The sequence below is a fragment of the Ylistrum balloti genome, unplaced genomic scaffold (genome assembly GCF_031769215.1).
Source record: "Ylistrum balloti isolate Yb309-2 unplaced genomic scaffold, AGI_CSIRO_Ybal_v1 Utg370554, whole genome shotgun sequence".
NCBI classification, from domain to species: Eukaryota; Metazoa; Mollusca; class Bivalvia; order Pectinida; family Pectinidae; genus Ylistrum; species Ylistrum balloti.
This window is the reverse complement of record NW_026782349.1, coordinates 1,321,167-1,341,424: the sequence shown is the minus strand read 5'-3', so window position 1 is coordinate 1,341,424 and position 20,258 is coordinate 1,321,167. Positions and strand designations below refer to the sequence as shown.

Here is a 20,258-nt window from a genome sequence, read left to right as displayed (position 1 = left end):
CAGGATGCTAATTTCTTTTCAGGAGTCATGAGTTCCTCTCCGAACATAGCCAATAAATTAAAAGGTTCCAAACATTTTGACTGGCAGTGGGACATTTTGTCAGTTTGACATATCTAAAAGGAGAGAATTATTCAACCCTCATCCATTCAGAAGTAGGGTTCTTAGGTAGCTAAATTGCTAGAGAATGGATACTAACAGGTACCTAGGTAGTCACTTAATAGCATCATTACATCATAAGCAGGAATGTTCTCAACATTAACCAGCTTCAAGGGTTAAGTGAGTGGTATACTTTTTATTGGTTGCTGACCGGTTTTGCTAGTTTGCTGATTATAGGAGCACATGGTAAAGTTTGTCAGGTGTTGAGCTACTTTGTTCAGTGTCTAGGATGATTATAGGAGCATATGGTAAAGCAGAAAGCAGGGCCCTTACTAACCTCTGTCAGTGTTGTAATTCAAGATCAAAGTTGATACAAAGTATCAAAATAGCTCTGCTGAGTTTCAAGAATATGATGGTTAAGGTTACTAGCTGTTATGTTGAAGAAACAAAGAGAGTCAATGATTTAAATGAAGAAAGACACAATTTTTCACAATTTTATTTATTTTGCTCATATAATTGTTTTTAGATTTGTGACATCAGAATTGACTTCATGTCAATAGCCGCTAGGACAAATAGCCATAGATCAGCCAAAAAATCTGTTGAATTCCATACTTAAGACATGCATAGAATGTGACAGCCATGTGGTTATGGGATTAAACCACCAATTCTTTTGATTTCTTTTTCTGTACACATGGCCATAAGAGACCATCAATATCTGTAGGAAAATTTTTATCAAAACTGATTGTTGTACTCCTTGCAGTGTCACATTTTGTGTTTGGTGCTGTATGACATGAAGGGATATACCCAACTCCATGATAACCAGTACTATATTGAGGTACCCCATACTCAAAAAATAAGTTCACTTTGTCACCTAAAGTAGCATTTGCATCTGTTATTTCTTGGTAAATTGATCGTCTGAAGCAAAGAGGGCATAGTGATAAGTGTCCCAGGTCTGGCAGACCTCGAAAGACTTCACATAAAGAAGATTAACTTCTGTATAGATGCAAGGCAAGCTCCATGGTCACTGCCTACAGGCCCAGAAGACAGTAGAGCGTCAATGTTTGAGTCTCAATAGGCAACACATAGAATATTAAGTCTTGGCAAAGAGTCCACTAATCTGATGAAAGCCATTTTATTACTTAGTCTGACAGATGGCAGGGTTTATGTTTATTGACCAAGAAATACAGCATATCATCAGAATCACATTCTGGGCACAACAGTGTTTGGTTTTACTGTTTGGGATACATTTCTCTAAACTATAAGCTACGCTTGCATGTCCTTGATGAAACTTTGAATGGGCAGAAGTATCGTGATCAGATCGTCGGACTTTTTGGTTTTTCATCATTTTTATGGCCATCCATTGGCAGATCATCTTATCCTAATGGATGACAATGCCAAACCGCACAGAGCCGGTCTAGCGCAGGACTTTCTTCAAAAAGAAGTGATATAGGTGCTCCTATGACCTTCAAGCCAATTGAGCATTTGCAGGACTCTTTTAGTTAAAAGGTCAGTACACAAGACCTAAATGCCAAAGACTCAAGGTTTCCTCAGACCAAGCTTTGGCATCTGGTCAGTGGTATAAATGACAGACAAGACTTTTACTAGAAGCAGTGACTTCACCTGATATTGACATTTGCATACCCAACAAAATTTGTTGATAAGTTAAACTTCTTGATCAAGTAGCATGTTGTGGCAATTTTATAACAGATCCGTTAATGAGAGACAGGTTAAGTCAAGTTTTTTTCTTGACTTTGAGAACGTCTTTTTAAACATATCTATTCAAGATGGTGTAGCATTGCTGGTTCTGTAAAAAAAAATTAATGAAGATTGTGCTCAGTTTTGTTAGATAATTAAAACAAAACATCCCTATATATCCTGTTAAATTGTCTTTGCATGATTTCCTTAAATACAGCAAACGAAAGTCAAGTCTAAAGATTGGGTGGTTCCTAACTTATGGCCAAGTGTATGTAACAAAATGAAAGTTTTATTTATGGTGATAGTAAGAGAACACATCTATGAGGGCTGATAGATAAGTTAAGAGCCTTGTATTGAAGAAGTTAAGCAGGAATTTCCTTTTTCAGCTCTGCTATTCCCTGACTTCTTAAGGCTGTGTTACTGAAGACTGAAGTCATTTGGTCAGTTTATGTCGAAGTGGTAGCTCTCTTACAGTAAACAAGGCAAGTGCAAAATTGAGAAAATTGCAGAAAGAGCAGTGAATCAATATTTGCATTAAAAGATCTAACAACTAAGTATATCCATACTGATATGGTAGCAACACTAGGGAATGATGCCCCTTTATATGCTACAGTGAAAAGGTGGGTGTCTGAATTTAAGCGTGGCAGGCAAAAGTGTATAGATACTGAAGGGGATCTTTTGAAAAATAATGCAATATGTCCGCCAAAAATAAAACCTTTAAATATGAGGCTCAGAACTTATCAATCAGCCCTCGTACATTATCGCATCTCATGGTTGTTTATAAAGACAGACATAGACATCTACCAGTCAGGTCTTTGTTTTAAATGGTGCAGTATTCAGTCAAATTTTTATAATACAGATGAATATTGTGTGATTTCCATAATCTGACTGCTTCACATGGACATGGAATATACATGGGTCTCATACATGTCCACCATGCGGTATCTTCACTTCCAAATGTATCTGTTTTTGAGAATATACAAGAAATGTAAGAGTAAAACACACATCTTATTGCTTACAAGGGGAGATCTTCCCAATCATGTCACTTCTGCCAAGTGAAAGCGTTACTTGACCTTTCTCCTCATTAGAATTTTGACCTAATGGCAGGGGCTACTTTGAAGGCCTGAAAATAGGTAACTGTTTAACTAGAATGCTACAAGCACTTGCTTTGCTGTGATATGTGAAATATGTTTAATTTGTGTTTTAGAAAAGTGTGAAAATTGTGTCTTACATACTGTAATGTCATTGCATTTCCAAGGATTTGCTGAAGTTTGAGAAGTTGAAATATTCAGCCTCAAGTTTTTATCACAAGTTGTCAAGCATTAACAATGACATGCATTAAAATATGGCAAATGATACTTTACAGATTTTTTATAGGTTTAACATGTTAACATGTGGCTTATAAAACCATCTATACAGAGGGAATAGTGTTGTTCTATGGTCTGATGGCTTGATTTTTCAATGTGTTTTAGGATACATTTGAATCCATGGCTAAACACGACACGGAAAACTTTTTCATGTGCGACCTACATCAGATGAAACAACTAGCGATCATAGTGGATGAGATTGGACTGCCCATGAGAGACCGCTTCTTCTATTCACAAGCACCAATTGACATCGAAAGTGAAAAAGAGTGTAATGCATATATAGAGGTAGGTCATATCACAACCATTACACTTTCAATGAAGGATGATATTGATAGGGATTAAAGAAAAACACTTTGTTTGACATTGACCTGTGTTGACCCAAAAACATGAACCTGAATGAAGTAGTCTAATGACGAATTAAGGGCTACCAAGTTTGTTAACATGAATGACATTGCCCATCTTTCATGATCACAGGGGTCCAATGTGTTAAAACCTGTACATGATGACTTCTCAGTAACCAAAAGGCCTAGGGTGCTGATATTTGGCCTTTAGCATGCTGGGATGAAGGACTACCAAGTTTGTTTAAATGAATGACCTTGACACAACCATGGCCCACTTATAAGGTTTTTAAGGTACTGAAATCTGTAATGGTGGACATTAAACCTGGGGATAGGGTTAAATTTAACACAGTTTGTAGAGAAAACATACTTTTGGGCATCATATGTTTAAATAACCATTAAAAATAATTAACACTTGGTTAGAATTATTAATATGGGATAGTAGATTGATAGTAATCACATATTTACAAGGCAGATAGACAGGACCAAAATTGATCAAGTTGACTGAAATATTTCATTACTCAGGTGATTGTTAATGGCCATGAGCCTCCTGTTTGGATTCTTCTGAAATTAAATATGGCCACAATCTTGATTAAATATGTTGGCAATAACTAAAGTCAGCTTAAAATCAATTCACCACAGTATCGGTACCAACCACAAATTCTAACTGATCCCAAACAATCATTATAGAGCTCTTAAAGAGGTAGTAACTTTTCTCATGAAAAATATTCTGATTTACAGTGTGCGAGGAAACATTACAATGAAGAGCCAATCAATATAACGTGGTTGATGAGACTTTTGGGCTGGCCTCTAAAGATGCCAGAAACTACAGCTGGTCTGAGAGAGATGGAAGCTGTCTTTGGGTGCCTAGATAATTATCTGTGGTTCAGGTAAGCTTGACACTAAAATTGATTACCTGTACACCTGGGGTAAACTGTTACTAAAACTAAGCAAACATTTTCAAAAACTTACACCTACTGCAACTCTTTCTCAGATTTTTATGCCCCCAAATTAAAAGATCAGGGGCGTATTGTTTTTGTGCTGTCAAATTCAGTCTTTTTAGGTAATATGACCCAAAGGGTCCAGATGACCTATTGCTATTGTGCATGATCTGTTGCCTTGCGCCATGAACCATCTATTGTTTGCCGTCCATAAACTTTATCTTAAAACACTACTCCTGCTTAACTCCTAGGCAGATATCAACTAAATTTGGTCTCAAACATCAGTGGGGGCTGGGAAAAAATTTCTTAAATTCAAATATTTTTATTTGACCCCTACGAACCTGGGAGTGGGGCCCCTAAAGGGTAGTTAGACAATACTTCACTTCAAAATGCTACTCTTCTTTAATGCTTCAATGGATTTCATTCAAATTTTGTAGCATCAGTAGAGGTTGTCAAATATATTTTGAATTCATAAATTTTATCCAACCACTAGGGACTTGGGGATGGGGCCCTAAAAGGGGAAATTAGACAATATTTTGCTTCAAAACGGTATTCCTTCTTAATGCCTGAATAGATTTCTATCAAATTTGGCCTGAAACATTATCAGGGAGTGGCAATGATATCCAAAGTGCGTAAAGTAATCACGAGATTGTACTGACCAAATCTGACTTTTTTGCTTTGGTCCAAAACCAACATAACTCAACTAATACAAATAGTCTGAACTTCTTCTTAAGTTTCATTCACATCAATTAGAAAATATTTGGAATTTGTTTTTTTAAGGAAAAGAAAAGGGATGAATAGTTGTTGTTTTCAATCTGATCAAAACCTAAACATAGTAACCACAGTAGCCATTTTGTTACATGATTGTGTAACTGTTTTTCATGAACAGAACCTAGCATTTATGAGTTTCTGATACTTTTAAGGAATGTTCAATATTTGAATACATCAGATTTGTCCGACCACCATCAGTGAATTTTGTGGTTTGTCCTTCTATTCATTGGTTGTTGACCATTAAAGCCATGACCCTCTTCTTTATTGACATATTCTGTGTTCACAAGTGATGGAGAAAAGTTATATATGGAAATCATCGACAAATAATATAATTGCACAAACCCTATACAATCAATAATTGTAGAGATCTGGCTATTTTTTAAAGTTTTTAACATGTGACTTCAGGTGGCCATGATAGATTCATGACCTACTTAAAAATGTTACACATATATCTTCAGATAGTGCTTTCAAAGTACTAAATCAACAGTAAACGTATCTCTTACTGATCAAAAGATTTGGACTCCACAAATTTCAGAAGAAGAATTATAAGAATAATAAGAAATATGATCATATCTAACTAAGTTCTGTTGATGGTACCCTAACAAATACTGAAGTTCTGTAGGAGGAGGGAATAGACATTCATTTACACATAGATTGTTAGCAAAGGAAATTCTCACATACATAATAGGATTGTTTTTAATTGCAGCAAGTATTTTCCGACAATTTACCATGAGGAACACAGAGTACGTGCCATCCAGAAAGAACTGGAGACTTGGATTGAAATTGGATTAGTAACATGCTTGTTGAAAAAATTGTCATGGAGCGAGACAATCAAACTTAAATCACAGTCTGTAAAGGAACCAGAACTTGCAGGTATTGCGGACAAGTTGAAAAGAGAGAAGACTTTTATAGAGGAGTCTGACAGCCCAACAAAAACAATAGGAAAAACAGAAACAGGTGGTGAAAAATCTGTAGCAGAACTTTTAAAATTTCTGAAAAAAGGAGGTATATCAGAAAAAAGGCTAATGAGGCTTAGCAAGGATTTGGACGCTGATTCAATGTTAAATGAAGCAGAATCCAAATTAGGGAAACACCCTAGGAAAGATAAATTTAATAAAAAGAAGTACCTAAAAGACTTGGAAAAATGGCTGAAAGATAAAAAATAAGATAAAATACTGAGAAAGGAGGTAAATCTTACATACTACATACACAATGATAAATATTAAAGGCTTTGTTCTCCAAAAACACGACTTTACCATCATTTTGACTTAACACAGGTGTGTGCACTCTTTTCAAAAACCCCTGCACACTTTCAAAGATAATCAAGATTCTGTAAATGTAATTTCAAACTTTTGTATAAAGATTTTATCTCTTATCTTTGAGTTGCAATACTTTTAGGAGTATGTCAGTTGATGTGATTAAAAGACAACTGCTATTTCCAGTTTCTAGTTTTGCTGTGTTGTTACTTTATATCTTCTAGTGTTAAGTTTAAGTACATCTGTTGGGTGTTATCATGCTCCAACTCTCATACACTGATATTTGATTTTGAGTTTCTATTGAAAAAGATGTTCTACCATCTTTGAAGGTCAAATTTGTGTCATTGCTTTCACGGAAAACTAAAACTACAGTACCTGTGATTATGAATTCCTTCATCTCTGTTCTGTATCCATGAAATTACCATAGATCCTTTCAAAATTTATTCTTATTTGATTTGTAAATCAATCTATAATCTGATTTTTTGTCCCATGTGTATGTGTAACAAGAAACTAATATTCAGTCATAATTGTCAAATTCAAAAGATTCACAAAAATCCAGTAATTTTTTTTTCTTTGATTATGTCAAAATTCCATCTATCGTATCTCAGCAGAACCAACAAACATGGATTCTGAAATGGTATATTGAGTGTCAGACATTCCCCCATAACCGTTTTGCCCCAAGCTATTTCACCCCAAATTTGCTTTATAATGCCCCAACCATAACGCCCCAAAAATTTGTTACGCAACAAAAGTAAATATCACCTGAAAAATGGTTAAAATGAAATAACTAAGGTAGCACTGACATGTATATATTTCTCAGTTCTCAATTAATAAAGTCAAGTGTTGTTGTTCTATATTAAGTTTACTTGCCATATGATATTGCACTGCAAAAGTTGTTTTCATAACATTATAGACAAATATCAATTTCAGACAATTATCTGAGAGTGAAAGACATCTGTATCTTCAAGTGGATTTGCAATGTTTCAAAACAGTTTGGCCTCATCGAAAGTTCATATTTAATCACTGTATTTGGTACATAAATTTAACTTCTGTTGCAAAAAGTGTTCAAATTAAAATCAATATTTGTTTGTAACAACCAGTGCTCTCAAAATAAAGGCTATATAAAGAGTGATCTCATTACCATGCTTGATTTCACTTTTTTGTTTTCCAAAAAGAAATAGACGATGATAGATATGATAGAAATTTATGTTAGACATGTTAGATATTGTTATGGTTTTTGTCTTTTCGAGCAAGTAACCTTGTGGGGCGATATAGCTTTAAGGGGTGAAAGGATTAGGGGCCATATGAAAATTTTGCCAATTTAATCAGAAACAGTTAAGAAAATGGGGCATAATGAATAAAAGTTGGGGCAAAATGGGTTTGGGAGGATGTCTGCAATTAGGTGTATTAGATAGCACACACTCACACTGTCTAGATAATGTGTTCATGGAAAATCTGTCCAACAAAAAGGCCATATATACAAGATTTCTGCACATCTACTTAACCTCTTGATCCTAAAACAAATCACTTCTATCCGTATAAGGAAATGATCTATCAAATTTTATTGATGACACCAATCATGGGAAGGGCTAGATGTTATTACTAGTATAGTCCTGGTGACACATGTCAGGTCACATGTATTACATGGAGGTGATTAATTATAAACATAGAATTTATTTGTTGATTTTAAAAGTTCCCTCATGTTATTTGATTGACTTGTTGAAGACAGTCGAGTAATTCATTAAAAGAAGATAAATTACATCAAACAAGGTTGTTTTTTCTCTTTCTTAATACATTACTGCTTTACGTACCTGTCAGGGATTTTTAGCTGAAATATTTGTTAGACTAATCATATAAAAATGTTTTTCTTCTAAGTTTGACAAATCTAGACAGGAAAAAGGTACCAAGGAGGTAAAGTTTTATCAAGGGAGATTACTGCTGGTTGTACTTGCACTGCATTCTTTCCTGGTCCATAACTTTCAGGAGGATAAAGATATCACAGAAACACATCAATGATATATAACTGTATCACCAATAGGTAACCTGTTTTTGTTGTCACAATTTCAAGATTGAATTGGTTAAAAACAACATTATTTGGAAAGTTTCAGGAACAAGCAATCTTCAGTAAATCAAGTAGAAATAATCACTAACCTCCTTTGGCGATGCAGGAGAGAAGACAGCACTGCAAATCCATTCCATATCAAAGTTTATTCTATCTTCTATCTCCTAGAACTAGTTGTTGACATGTTTCGGCCTTAAGTAGGCTGTCATCAGGCACAGCTTGCATGATAAACAACCAGGAGTGACAACAGAGGTCATCTGATTACAACTATAAATCCTGACGTTATCAATAAGTAAGTAAGGAAGTGGTTAAGGAAAACAAGCATAGCTGTATAGTAACTGGTTCAAAATCAGAGAATATATTATAATAAGTTATATAAGCGTAAAATGTATGAGAGAAATGATAAAAAACCTCTTCAGTGGCTGAGAACATAAGAATGTAGGGTGAAAGATACATACGATATATATAATTTAGTACAGTGTAGTATAGATCTGAGTAAACATAAGAGATATGAATAAAATAACCATATAAGGACAGACATGGTATTGGATAAACTAGGATAACCTCCAGGAAGGTCAGGAAGGTCCCGAAGAAGAAAACATGTCCTGGTATCAGAATATTGTGTAGGTTTTCCTACTATTGTTACGGGAATCCTTTGTTCAGCTGAAGAATGGCTAAGGATGTAGTAGATACCTAGAAGATGGAGTGTGTCAAGATGGTAGCATAGGTTGGATTTCTGTTGGTGTGTTCAGCAATATCTAATGATCAGTCTCACATTGTGATGTCCAGTTTAGGCTTCAAAGATTAGAAAGAGTAGAATGATTCCAACTCCTGACCCTCCTCTGATAGTTCTGTTACCAACTCCTCCTGGTCCTCCTCTGATAGTTCTGTTACCAACTCCTCCTGGTCCTCCTCTGATAGTTCTGTTACCAACTCCTCCTGGTCCTCCTCTGGTAGTTCTGTTACCAACTCCTCCTGGTCCTCCTCTGGTAGTTCTGTTACCAACTCCTCCTGGTCCTCCTCTGGTAGTTCTGTTACCAACTCCTCCTGGTCCTCCTCTGATAGTTCTGCTACCAACTCATGCTAGTCATCCTTTGATGGTTCTGCTACCAACTCCTCCTGGTCCTCCTCTGGTAGTTCTGCTACCAACTCATGCTAGTCATCCTCTGATAGTTCTGTTACCAACTCCTCCTGGTCCTCCTCTGATAGTTCTGCTACCAACTCATGCTAGTCATCCTTTGATGGTTCTGCTACCAATTCCTCCTGGTCCTCCTCTGGTAGTTCTGCTACCAACTCATGCTAGTCATCCTTTGATGGTTCTGCTACCAATTCCTCCTGGTCCTCCTCTGGTAGTTCTGCTACCAACTCATGCTAGTCATCCTCTGATAGTTCTGCTACCAACTCCTCCTGGTCCTCCTCTGATAGTTCTGCTACCAACTCATGCTAGTCATCCTTTGATGGTTCTGCTACCAATTCCTCCTGGTCCTCCTCTGGTAGTTCTGCTACCAACTCATGCTAGTCATCCTTTGATGGTTCTGCTACCAATTCCTCCTGGTCCTCCTCTGATAGTTCTGCTACCAACTCATGCTAGTCATCCTTTGATGGTTCTGCTACCAATTCCTCCTGGTCCTCCTCTGGTAGTTCTGCTACCAACTCATGCTAGTCATCCTTTGATGGTTCTGCTACCAATTCCTCCTGGTCCTCCTCTGATAGTTCTGCTACCAACTCATGCTAGTCATCCTTTGATGGTTCTGCTACCAATTCCTCCTGGTCCTCCTCTGGTAGTTCTGCTACCAACTCATGCTAGTCATCCTTTGATGGTTCTGCTACCAATTCCTTCTGGTCCTCCTCTGATAGTTCTGCTACCAACTCATGCTAGTCATCCTTTGATGGTTCTGCTACCAATTCCTCCTGGTCCTCCTCTGGTAGTTCTGCTACCAACTCATGCTAGTCATCCTTTGATGGTTCTGCTACCAATTCCTTCTGGTCCTCCTCTGATAGTTCTGCTACCAACTCATGCTAGTCATCCTTTGATGGTTCTGCTACCAACTCCTCCTGGTCCTCCTCTGGTAGTTCTGTTACCAACTCCTCCTGGTCCTCCTCTGATAGTTCTGCTACCAACTCATGCTAGTCATCCTTTGATGGTTCTGCTACCAACTCATGCTAGTCATCCTTTGATGGTTCTGCTACCAATTCCTCCTGGTCCTCCTCTGGTAGTTCTGCTACCAACTCATGCTAGTCATCCTTTGATGGTTCTGCTACCAATTCCTTCCTGGCTAGTCATCCTTTGATGGTTCCTCCCTCTGGTAGTTCTGTGATAGTTCTGCTACCAACTCATGCTAGTCATCCTCTGATAGTTCTGCTACCAACTCCTCCTGGTCCTCCTCTGGTAGTTCTGTTACCAACTCCTCCTGGTCCTCCTCTGGTAGTTCTGTTACCAACTCCTCCTGGTCCTCCTCTGGTAGTTCTGTTACCAACTCCTCCTGGTCCTCCTCTGGTAGTTCTGTTACCAACTCCTCCTGGTCCTCCTCTGGTAGTTCTGTTACCAACTCCTCCTGGTCCTCCTCTGGTAGTTCTGTTACCAACTCCTCCTGGTCCTCCTCTGATGGTTCTGCTACCAACTCATGCTAGTCATCCTTTGATGGTTCTGCTACCAACTCCTCCTGGTCCTCCTCTGGTAGTTCTGTTACCAACTCCTCCTGGTCCTCCTCTGGTAGTTCTGTTACCAACTCCTCCTGGTCCTCCTCTGGTAGTTCTGTTACCAACTCCTCCTGGTCCTCCTCTGGTAGTTCTGTTACCAACTCCTCCTGGTCCTCCTCTGGTAGTTCTGTTACCAACTCCTCCTGGTCCTCCTCTGGTAGTTCTGTTACCAACTCCTCCTGGTCCTCCTCTGGTAGTTCTGTTACCAACTCCTCCTGGACGTCCTCAGGCGGTTTTACCAACTCCTCCTGGACGTCCTCAGGTGGTTTTACCAACTCCTCCTGGACGTTCTCAGGTGGTTTTACCAACTCCTCCTGGACGTCCTCAGGTGGTTTTACCACAGTGCCCCTTTTAGATACCTATTTATATTTTATGCTGTCTATTTGATAGTAGGTAGGATATGCCCGTTGGTTCTATTGTTGTTAACCTTGTTTTGATTTATGAACATTACATTTCTTACCCAAATTGACCAAGACTTATGTAGTGGATGTTGTCGATGAAGAACAAGACATTTATCCGCCTTCAACATGCTGTAGTACATCCTCTACTTATAACAATGATCCTGTAGGACACACAGTAACTGGCGATTTAAATGTTAAGCTACAGGATCTGTTCATGAGGGGTCCTAAATGTTATGAAACACGTCCATGGATCCTTATCTACAGACATTTCTACATACTATGCTTGATAATGATAGAAACCCTACCTACATATTATCCAAGGTTTCCAAAGAAATGCTGTCTAATCTTGCCTGTTATTGGTAACACTTCAGACTTCCCCTGTTTATACTGGATTCTTTGATTTCACAATAATTCATATGAACATATGTGTTTTATTGTTTGCTCATCTACTTGTTTTAACCAAAACGTTATGAAACTTCTATCAAATCTGGGTTTTTGTCTTATTGTAAAACTGGTATGTTGATTTTAAAGAACTCCAAAGAGCGTTTACCCAATCTTGAACTTTCTCATACGAAAAACATTTCTTTAAGAACATTTTATTTTCCACTCTGTTGCAACCACATTCCATTTCAAACTAATGTAACGCCTTTGTTCTGATGTTCTTAGCAACAGTCTTGCCCATATCACGGGCTGCATTATCCGTCACCTTTTTCAATGAATTGAATTGCTATTAATCAAAATGACTGAGTAGATTTTCACCAAATTTGGTCAGCAGCATTCTGAGGGAAAGGAAATCAGTTTTCTTTCAAATGATAAGTCCTGGCCCTTAGGTTCTTCAGCGGTGAATCCAAAAATAGACAATGACTAGGAATCTTAAAAAAAAAACTCTTCTACGGGAATTTTGGCCCAAAGTTAGTCTGGGTGCAGAAAACTCAATAAATGGTAGGTCAGACCATCTTTGGCAACATGAGATAAAAGGATAGTTTTTAAAATCGTTCTGCTGAGATTAAGGTTATTGGTCCATTTTTTTTAATAAATGATGTGTCTCAGATCATCGGGCCTAAGGGCAGGGCTCAATAAGGGAAATGAAAATATATGTTTTAAAACCCTTTTTGCAGGTAGGGTGAAGGTATTTGTCAAAATTCGGTCTGAACCTTCCAAGGGTGAAGGGGAAGTAATTTTGTATAGATGATGAGTCTTCATCTGCAGTGGCCAAAGGCACTTGAGACGATTGGAGACATTAAGCACATCAACAGATATTCTTCTGTAGGAATTGTTGGATTTTGTCTGAAGCATCCTTGGGAGAAGAAGACTCAGTTGTAAACTCTTTTTTGTGCATACAATGGTTCTACCCAGAGAACAAAGGTATGGGACAAAATACGAGAAAACTTTACAATCTTTCGTCTTCTGTTTAAGTGAAGATGTTTTGATCAGTCATAAGCGTTTTTTGTGAATGGGACTTTTTTTTAAACGGTGGGTTTGACAACCTAGGGTCTAATTGATGGGGCGTCAAGGGGAAAATGGCCATCATGTTTTTTAATACTTTTATTGTTTGAAGGAAAGAAACTCGACCAAATCAGGTGACCAATAAGGCCCTTTAGGTTTCTTGTTATGCGAGCTTCCTTTCCAAAGATGGAATAAATATATAGTCATGAGTTATACTGAAGCGTAATTGTTGGTCTAATGCATCTCCTTATCTAAATTTTGACTTTTTCATCGATCACTTTGGGATTTCATCAGTCGCCTCATTGTCCCTTAGCATCATTAACTAGTTCTAGAAGGAAGAAACTGCTGCTCGATTTATTTTTATTCTTAACTTCACTGAATCCAACTAGAAATTTGTAATAGAAGATGCTATTCACTTGTGTGTCTATTGTACAATCTTTGTAAGAAACATCACAACATACGTCAATCCAAAAAGGACGGATGAAACGTGACAATTTTTCTTGGATTGACTAAGATTTACATAGGAAGTGTTGTCGAACACCTGGACCTATTTTCTTTTCTACTGATATCCATGTAACGTATCCTCTGTTCATACTTGAATGAAGTTTTTGTTGAAATATCGATATTTTCTTTCCTTTTTAGCACGTTTACTAATTTCGCAGCGACTGTTTATACTTATTTGTCACGATCTTCTTCATATCAATATTTGATACTTGAACTTACCGCCTCCATCTAGAAGCTGGTTGATAAAAACCTCCAGCCTTCGTGGCGTTTTCATCATCTAATACAGGCCAATACCACAACTCTTTCATGGATCCCTGGTCTTTGGTGTGCTGTACATATCACATATTTCACCATTTTACTTAAACATCGAAACAATAACAAACCCCGTCGTAAGATACAAAGCCATTTTTAGTTTAATAGTAGGTTGCTTGAGAACATGGCAATCATTTCACGCCAAGTTTATTAAGACATCACATTAAATGTGAAATATTGAAAATTATTTTTATTACAAAAAATATATTACAAAGATTTCTACAATAGGTAATAGGCATATATAGCTAACGTAAAAACTACCCCTTGCCTGCAAGGGAGATAATTATTACTAACAAATCACACTGGGAACCATTTTATAACTGTGACTTCCTGATGGGGACTGGTATGATATATTACCACAGACGTTTAATGTTTACTATTTATCTAAGTTAGATCAGTACAAATGGACATAATTGTTGAAACAAAGTATCCCAAAGATGTATTATTGTGTAGAGTGCGGTTTTCTCACTAGATTTATCAGCATTGTGCATAGTTTGGTTTTCTAACTAGATTTATCAGCATTGTGTAGAGAGCGGATTTCTCACTAGATTTATCAGTATTGTGTAGAGTTTGGTTTTCTCACTAGATTTATCAGCATTGTGTAGAGTGCGGTTTTCTCACTAGATTTATCAGCATTGTGTAGAGTGCGGTTTTTCTCACTAGATTTATCAGTATTGTGTAGAGTGTGGATTTCTCATTAGATTTATCAGTATTGTGTAGAGTTTGGTTTTCTCACTAGATTTATCAGCATTGTGTAGAGTGCGGTTTTTCTTACTAGATTTGTCAGTATTGTGTAGAGTGTGGATTTCTCATTAGATTTATCAGTATTGTGTAGAGTTTGGTTTTCTCACTAGATTTATCAGCATTGTGTAGAGTGCGGTTTTTCTCACTAGATTTATCAGCATTGTGTAGTGCTGTTATGGGTAGCGTCATCACCGAAAGCGTACAATCCAAATGGTATTTTGCTCCGATCGAGATTCGTTTTAATGTGGAAAAATTGAAATAAAGATATTAATGCTTTTCAATCCTAGAATCCCGAATAAATTTGCTTCATTTACTTCATGGAGTCCACACACGGCGTAGCCTTGGTGGAATTCTCGTCAACCAGGTATCCACTTTCAAAATGTGCTTACTTCTTCTTCCCAAAAACTGAAAAAGAAACAAGTTGGGATCATTGATAAGAACAAAATAAATGAACGTGTGATACTTTTACACACCTGAGCTCAATCAATGAAGTTAGCATATCAGTACTTAAATATGAAAAACGAGTCCTAGAAGGACGAAACAGCTGTATGGTGCAGTTTAATTCATTATATGGCTGTTTAATTTTTGTATTAAAAGTTGCTTATCACTTGCGTCTCTTGTACAATCAGAGAAAGGACTGTCATTATTGTTGTATATCTCATAGACATTCAGTCAAACATCAGACCATGAAGGATACTTACGACCAGAGAAAAATCCACCGCCACTGCTTCGGCCGAACAGCCTACTGAAGATTCCGCCAGATTGTGGAGGTGGTGGTGGAGGGAGAAACGATCCGAAACCCTGTATTGCCGGACCACCGAATCCACCTCCAAAACCGCTGTCGAATCCGCCAGGTATACCTGCCATTGGCATCCCTCCCATACCAACGCCCGGCATGGCTCCCATTGCACCTCCTGGCATGCCACCGTTTCCGGGAGCGAAAGGAGTGAATGGAGATAAATTATTAGGAGAGGCTCCCTGTGGTTGTTGGTTCTGACCTCCGAAATTCATGGTTCCAACGTCCATACGGAAAGGCTGCTGATTTGGTCCGATTCCAAACCGGATGTTGTCAACTTCTCCGACGGGGAGGTTGTTATCTTGGAAAGTATTAAAATCATTTCCTGACGTTCCGAAACTCAAAAAGTTGGGAGAACCTGCTAAGGTCTGGGGATTTTGTTGGGCCCCGCCAAACTGGCCATTACCAAAACCATTCTGTTGGCCTCCTTGTTGTTGGAATGGGACCGGGTTGTTTGGGTCAAAGCTTGAGAACATAGTTCTACCTGTTAAACAAGACCATACAACTTTAAATTTCGACCCGAAAAAAAATATTCATTTGACAACTTACTGTGCGTATCAAATATTACTGACAAAGGTAAATTCTTGCTTTTTTTTGATAGATTATATATAAATTTAGAATAAGATACCATTGAGATGAATAATGAATTAAACTACATCTTACAGGTATTTGTACATCAAAGATTCGTCATCATAAGTACACAGGAGTGAACGATCATTAGTGACTGAGGTGATGATCTAAGGGTCGTTTTACTGTTGTATGATATCATTTGTGATAGAAGTGATGATCTAGGGGTCGTTCTACTGTTGTATGATATCATTTGTGATAGAAGTGATGATCTAGGGGTCGTTCTACTGTTGTATGATATCATTTGTGATAGAAGTGATGATCTAAGGGTCGTTCTACTGTTGTATGATATCATTTGTGATAGAAGTGATGATCTAAGGGTCGTTCTACTGTTGAAGGAGATCATGAGTGACAGAAGTGGTGATCTTACCGTTGTTCTGTTGTTGTTGCTGCTGGTTCCATTGCCCTCCTACTAAAAACGCCTGGTCGGGTGTCAGTTGTTGTTGGTTGTTTCCTTGTGGCATCCCGTTGTTGAAGCCGCCTGGCTGATTGCCGACCTGGTTACTGTTGGGCGGACCTCCAAATGTCGTCTGCTGTTGACCGAACTGGGGCTGTTGAAACGACATAGTTGGGTTGTTACCTCCGAACTGATTGTTGGGCAGACTGCCAGGCTGCGCTTGTGGTTGCTGGCCGAACTGGCTCTGTTGCTGGCCGAACTGGTTCTGTTGCTGGCCGAACTGATTCTGTTGCTGGCCGAACTGTGCGGCCGGAGGCTGCTGTTGACTATTGGGCTGTGGTTGACCAAACTGTGTGGGCGCTGGCTGCTGACCAAATGTATTTGTTGAGATGGCATCTGGTTGTGTTGGCTGATCAAGATCGTTCGATGATCCCGATACGATATTGTTGGTATTGAACATAGCGAAAGGGTCACTCTGTTGTCCAGCGGTGAGCTGGACCAGAACGACTACCACTAATACGAGGACATGCATGATTAACTTGGCCTGAAAAGAAAAAAATTGCCAATTCATTATTACGTATTTTATAACGTAAATAAGCAATTTTGTAAGTCCTTTCACATAAAAAGCAAATGAAGATAACAAATCACAAATGGAAATATGGTTATTATTCTACTTTAAAGTAATGATGAAGGCATCTGCATTCCATAACACTAAAAAATCTGTTTCTCTCAGTAGCGTCAGCTTCATTTACGCCGCGTATCATGTGACCTTAAACAGCATTTACGTGCAAAACATACCATGTGTCTAGTCATAGAATGCTCTCCGAATTCTGACTCAGTATTATACTGATGCAGTCCTCATTCTGATCTAGTGTTATACTGATGAAGTCCGGATTCCGACTTCGTGTTATACCGATAAAGTCCGAATTTTGATCTAGTATTATACTGATAAAGTCCGGATTCTGATCTAGTGTTATACTGATAAAGTCCAGATTCTGATCTAGTGTTATTCTGATAAAGTCCGGATTCCGATCTAGTGTTATCCTTATAAAGTTCGGATTCTGATCTAGTATTATACTGCTAAAGTCCGGATTCTGACTCAGTGTAATACTGATAAAGTCCGGATTCCGACATCGTGTTATACCGATAAAGTCCAGATTTTGATCTAGTGTTATACTGATGAAGTCCGGATTCCGATCTAGTGTTATACTGATAAAGTTCGGATTCTGATCTAGTATTATACTGCTAAAGTCCGGATTCTGACTCAGTGTTATACTGATTAAGTCCGGATTCCTACTTCGTGTTATACTGATAAAGTCCGGATTCTGACTAAATGTTACACCGTTAAAGTCCGGATTCTGATCAAGTGTTATGCTGATAAAGTCCGGATTCTGATATAGTGTTATACTGATGAAGTCCTTATTCCTACTTCGTGTTATAGTGATAAAGTCCGGATTTTGATCTAGTGTTATATTGATAAAGTCCGGATTCTGACTAAATGTTACACCGTTAAAGTCCGGATTCTGATCAAGTGTTATTCTGATAAAGTCCGGATTCTGATATAGTGTTATACTGATGAAGTCCTTATTCTGAACTAGTGTTATAGTGATAAAGTCCGGATTCTGATCTAGTGTTATACAGATTAAAATCCGGATTCTGATCTAGTGTTATACTGATAAAATCCGGATTCCGACTTCGTGTTATACTGATAAAATCCGGATTCTGATCTAGTGTTATTCTGATAAAGTCCGGATTCTGATCTAGTGTTATACTGATGAAGTCCGGATTCTGATCTTGTGTTATACTGATAACGTCCGGATTCTGACTTAATGTTATATCAATAAAGTTCGGATTCTGATCTAGTGTTATTTTGATAAAGTCCGAATTTTGATCTAGTATTATACTAATAAAGTCCGAATTCTGATCTAGTGTTATACTGATAAAGTCCGAATTCCGATCTAGTGTTATACTGATAAAGTCCGGATTCCGATCTAGTATTATACTGCTAAAGTCCGGATTCTGACTCAGTGTTATACTGATAAAGTTCGGATTCTCATCTAGTGTTATACTGATGAAGTCCGGATTCTGCCTCCGTGTTATACTGATAAAGTCCGGATTCTGATCTAGTGTTATACTGATGAAGTCCGGATTCTGATCTAGTGTTATACCGATAAAGTCCGGATTCTGATCTAGTGTTATACTTATAATGTCCGGAATTTGATCTAGTGTTATTTTGATAAAGTCCGGATTCTGATCTAGTGTTATACTGATAAAGTCCGGATTCTGATCTAGTGTTATACTGATGAAGTCCGGATTCTGATCTAGTGTTATACTTATAATGTCCGGATTCTGATCTAGTGTTATTCTTATAATGTCCGGATTCTGATCTAGTGTTATACTTATAATGTCCGGATTCTGATCTAGTGTTATTCTTATAATGTCCGGATTCTGATCTAGTGTTATTCTTAGTGTTATTCTTATGTCCGGATTCTGATCTAGTGTTATACCGATATTCTGATCTAGTGTTATAATGTCCGGATTCTGATCTAGTGTTATTCTTATAATGTCCGGATTCTGATCTAGTGTTATACTTATAATGTCCGGATTCTGATCTAGTGTTATACTTATAATGTCCGGATTCTGATCTAGTGTTATTCTTATAATGTCCGGATTCTGATCTAGTGTTATACTTATAATGTCCGGATTCTGATCTAGTGTTATTCTTATAATGTCCGGATTCTGATCTAGTGTTATACCGATAAAGTCCGGATTCTGATCTAGTGTTATACTTATAATGTCCGGATTCTGATCTAGTGTTATACTGATAAAGTCCGGAATTTGATCTAGTGTTATTTTGATAAAGTCCGGATTCTGATCTAGTGTTATACTGATAAAGTCCGGATTCTGATCTAGTGTTATTCTTATAATGTCCGGATTCTGATCTAGTGTTATACAGATAAAGTCCGGATTCTGATCTAGAAATATACTGATAGTTGATACTTACATTGAAAGATGACAAAGTATACTTTGATATAGTTTTATATCTGAGATGCTATTCTTTCACGTCCCATTGATTCAATAAACGATTTCTGTGACAAGACAATTTGCACAGAGTAAATTGTCAGTTATTCAAGAAACAAGTGTTCATCCTATACTTCATGAAATTATATTGAGTTCTATAATTAGATATTATAATTACATTATTAGATTAGATATCGTATACAATATCTCATACCTTATATCGATCTCACATGATATCTAACCTGTCTTATATCATTGTTTTTATATCATTGTCTTATATCATTGTTTTTAATTATGTCATATGTCGTAGTAGCAGAAAGGCCTGATTTGCGGATAATAATTCGGTTTTTTCTTATTTCGTTTTAAAATATCTTAATTATCTGAAGAGATATATAATACTAGTATACTATATGTCCCCAAATGGGATATGTTATATACAATAATACATAAAAGTTACCTCTCAAAATATAAGATTTTGGGTCGACATTGCTAAATTAATAAATGTCAGTTTAGTAGTATCATACAGCTGTTTTGTCCTTCTTGGATACGATAATGACGGGGTTTAATGATTGACATCCAAGTAAATAGCATCTTTTCATGTTGCCTTTCTCTTTACTTCCTCCAAATGGAAGATTTATATAAACAGAAAATAAATATTGATATGTATCATACAGCTGTTTCGCCAAACGCGGAATCATCGGTGATGCTAAGGGCCTAAATTTTGAAACCTAGGAAATTGAGGTAAATCAAAATCAGCCCAACTTATATTTTAAAAAGACGGCGA

General features: G+C 37.4%; 2 protein-coding genes across 2 annotated transcripts in view; both read left to right on the top strand.

Annotated features, from left to right (window-relative positions):
• LOC132556185 (ATP-dependent RNA helicase SUV3 homolog, mitochondrial-like) overlaps window positions 1–6,652 on the top strand; it is a 37,135-nt gene extending 30,483 nt beyond the window's left edge. Inside the window, exons 13-15 of the mRNA XM_060220575.1 lie at window positions 3,264–3,443; window positions 4,238–4,386; window positions 5,915–6,652. Of these exons, the coding sequence (XP_060076558.1) occupies window positions 3,264–3,443; window positions 4,238–4,386; window positions 5,915–6,374 (789 nt within the window). The 3' untranslated portion in view covers window positions 6,375–6,652. The remainder of the gene's footprint in view (window positions 1–3,263; window positions 3,444–4,237; window positions 4,387–5,914) is intronic.
• A 2,692-nt stretch (window positions 6,653–9,344) lies between these two features.
• LOC132556203 (basic proline-rich protein-like) lies at window positions 9,345–10,817 on the top strand. Its single transcript, XM_060220596.1, has one exon. The coding sequence runs from the start codon at window positions 9,345–9,347 to the stop codon at window positions 10,815–10,817; it is 1,473 nt and encodes a 490-aa protein (XP_060076579.1).
• Window positions 10,818–20,258: the final 9,441 nt, after the last annotated feature.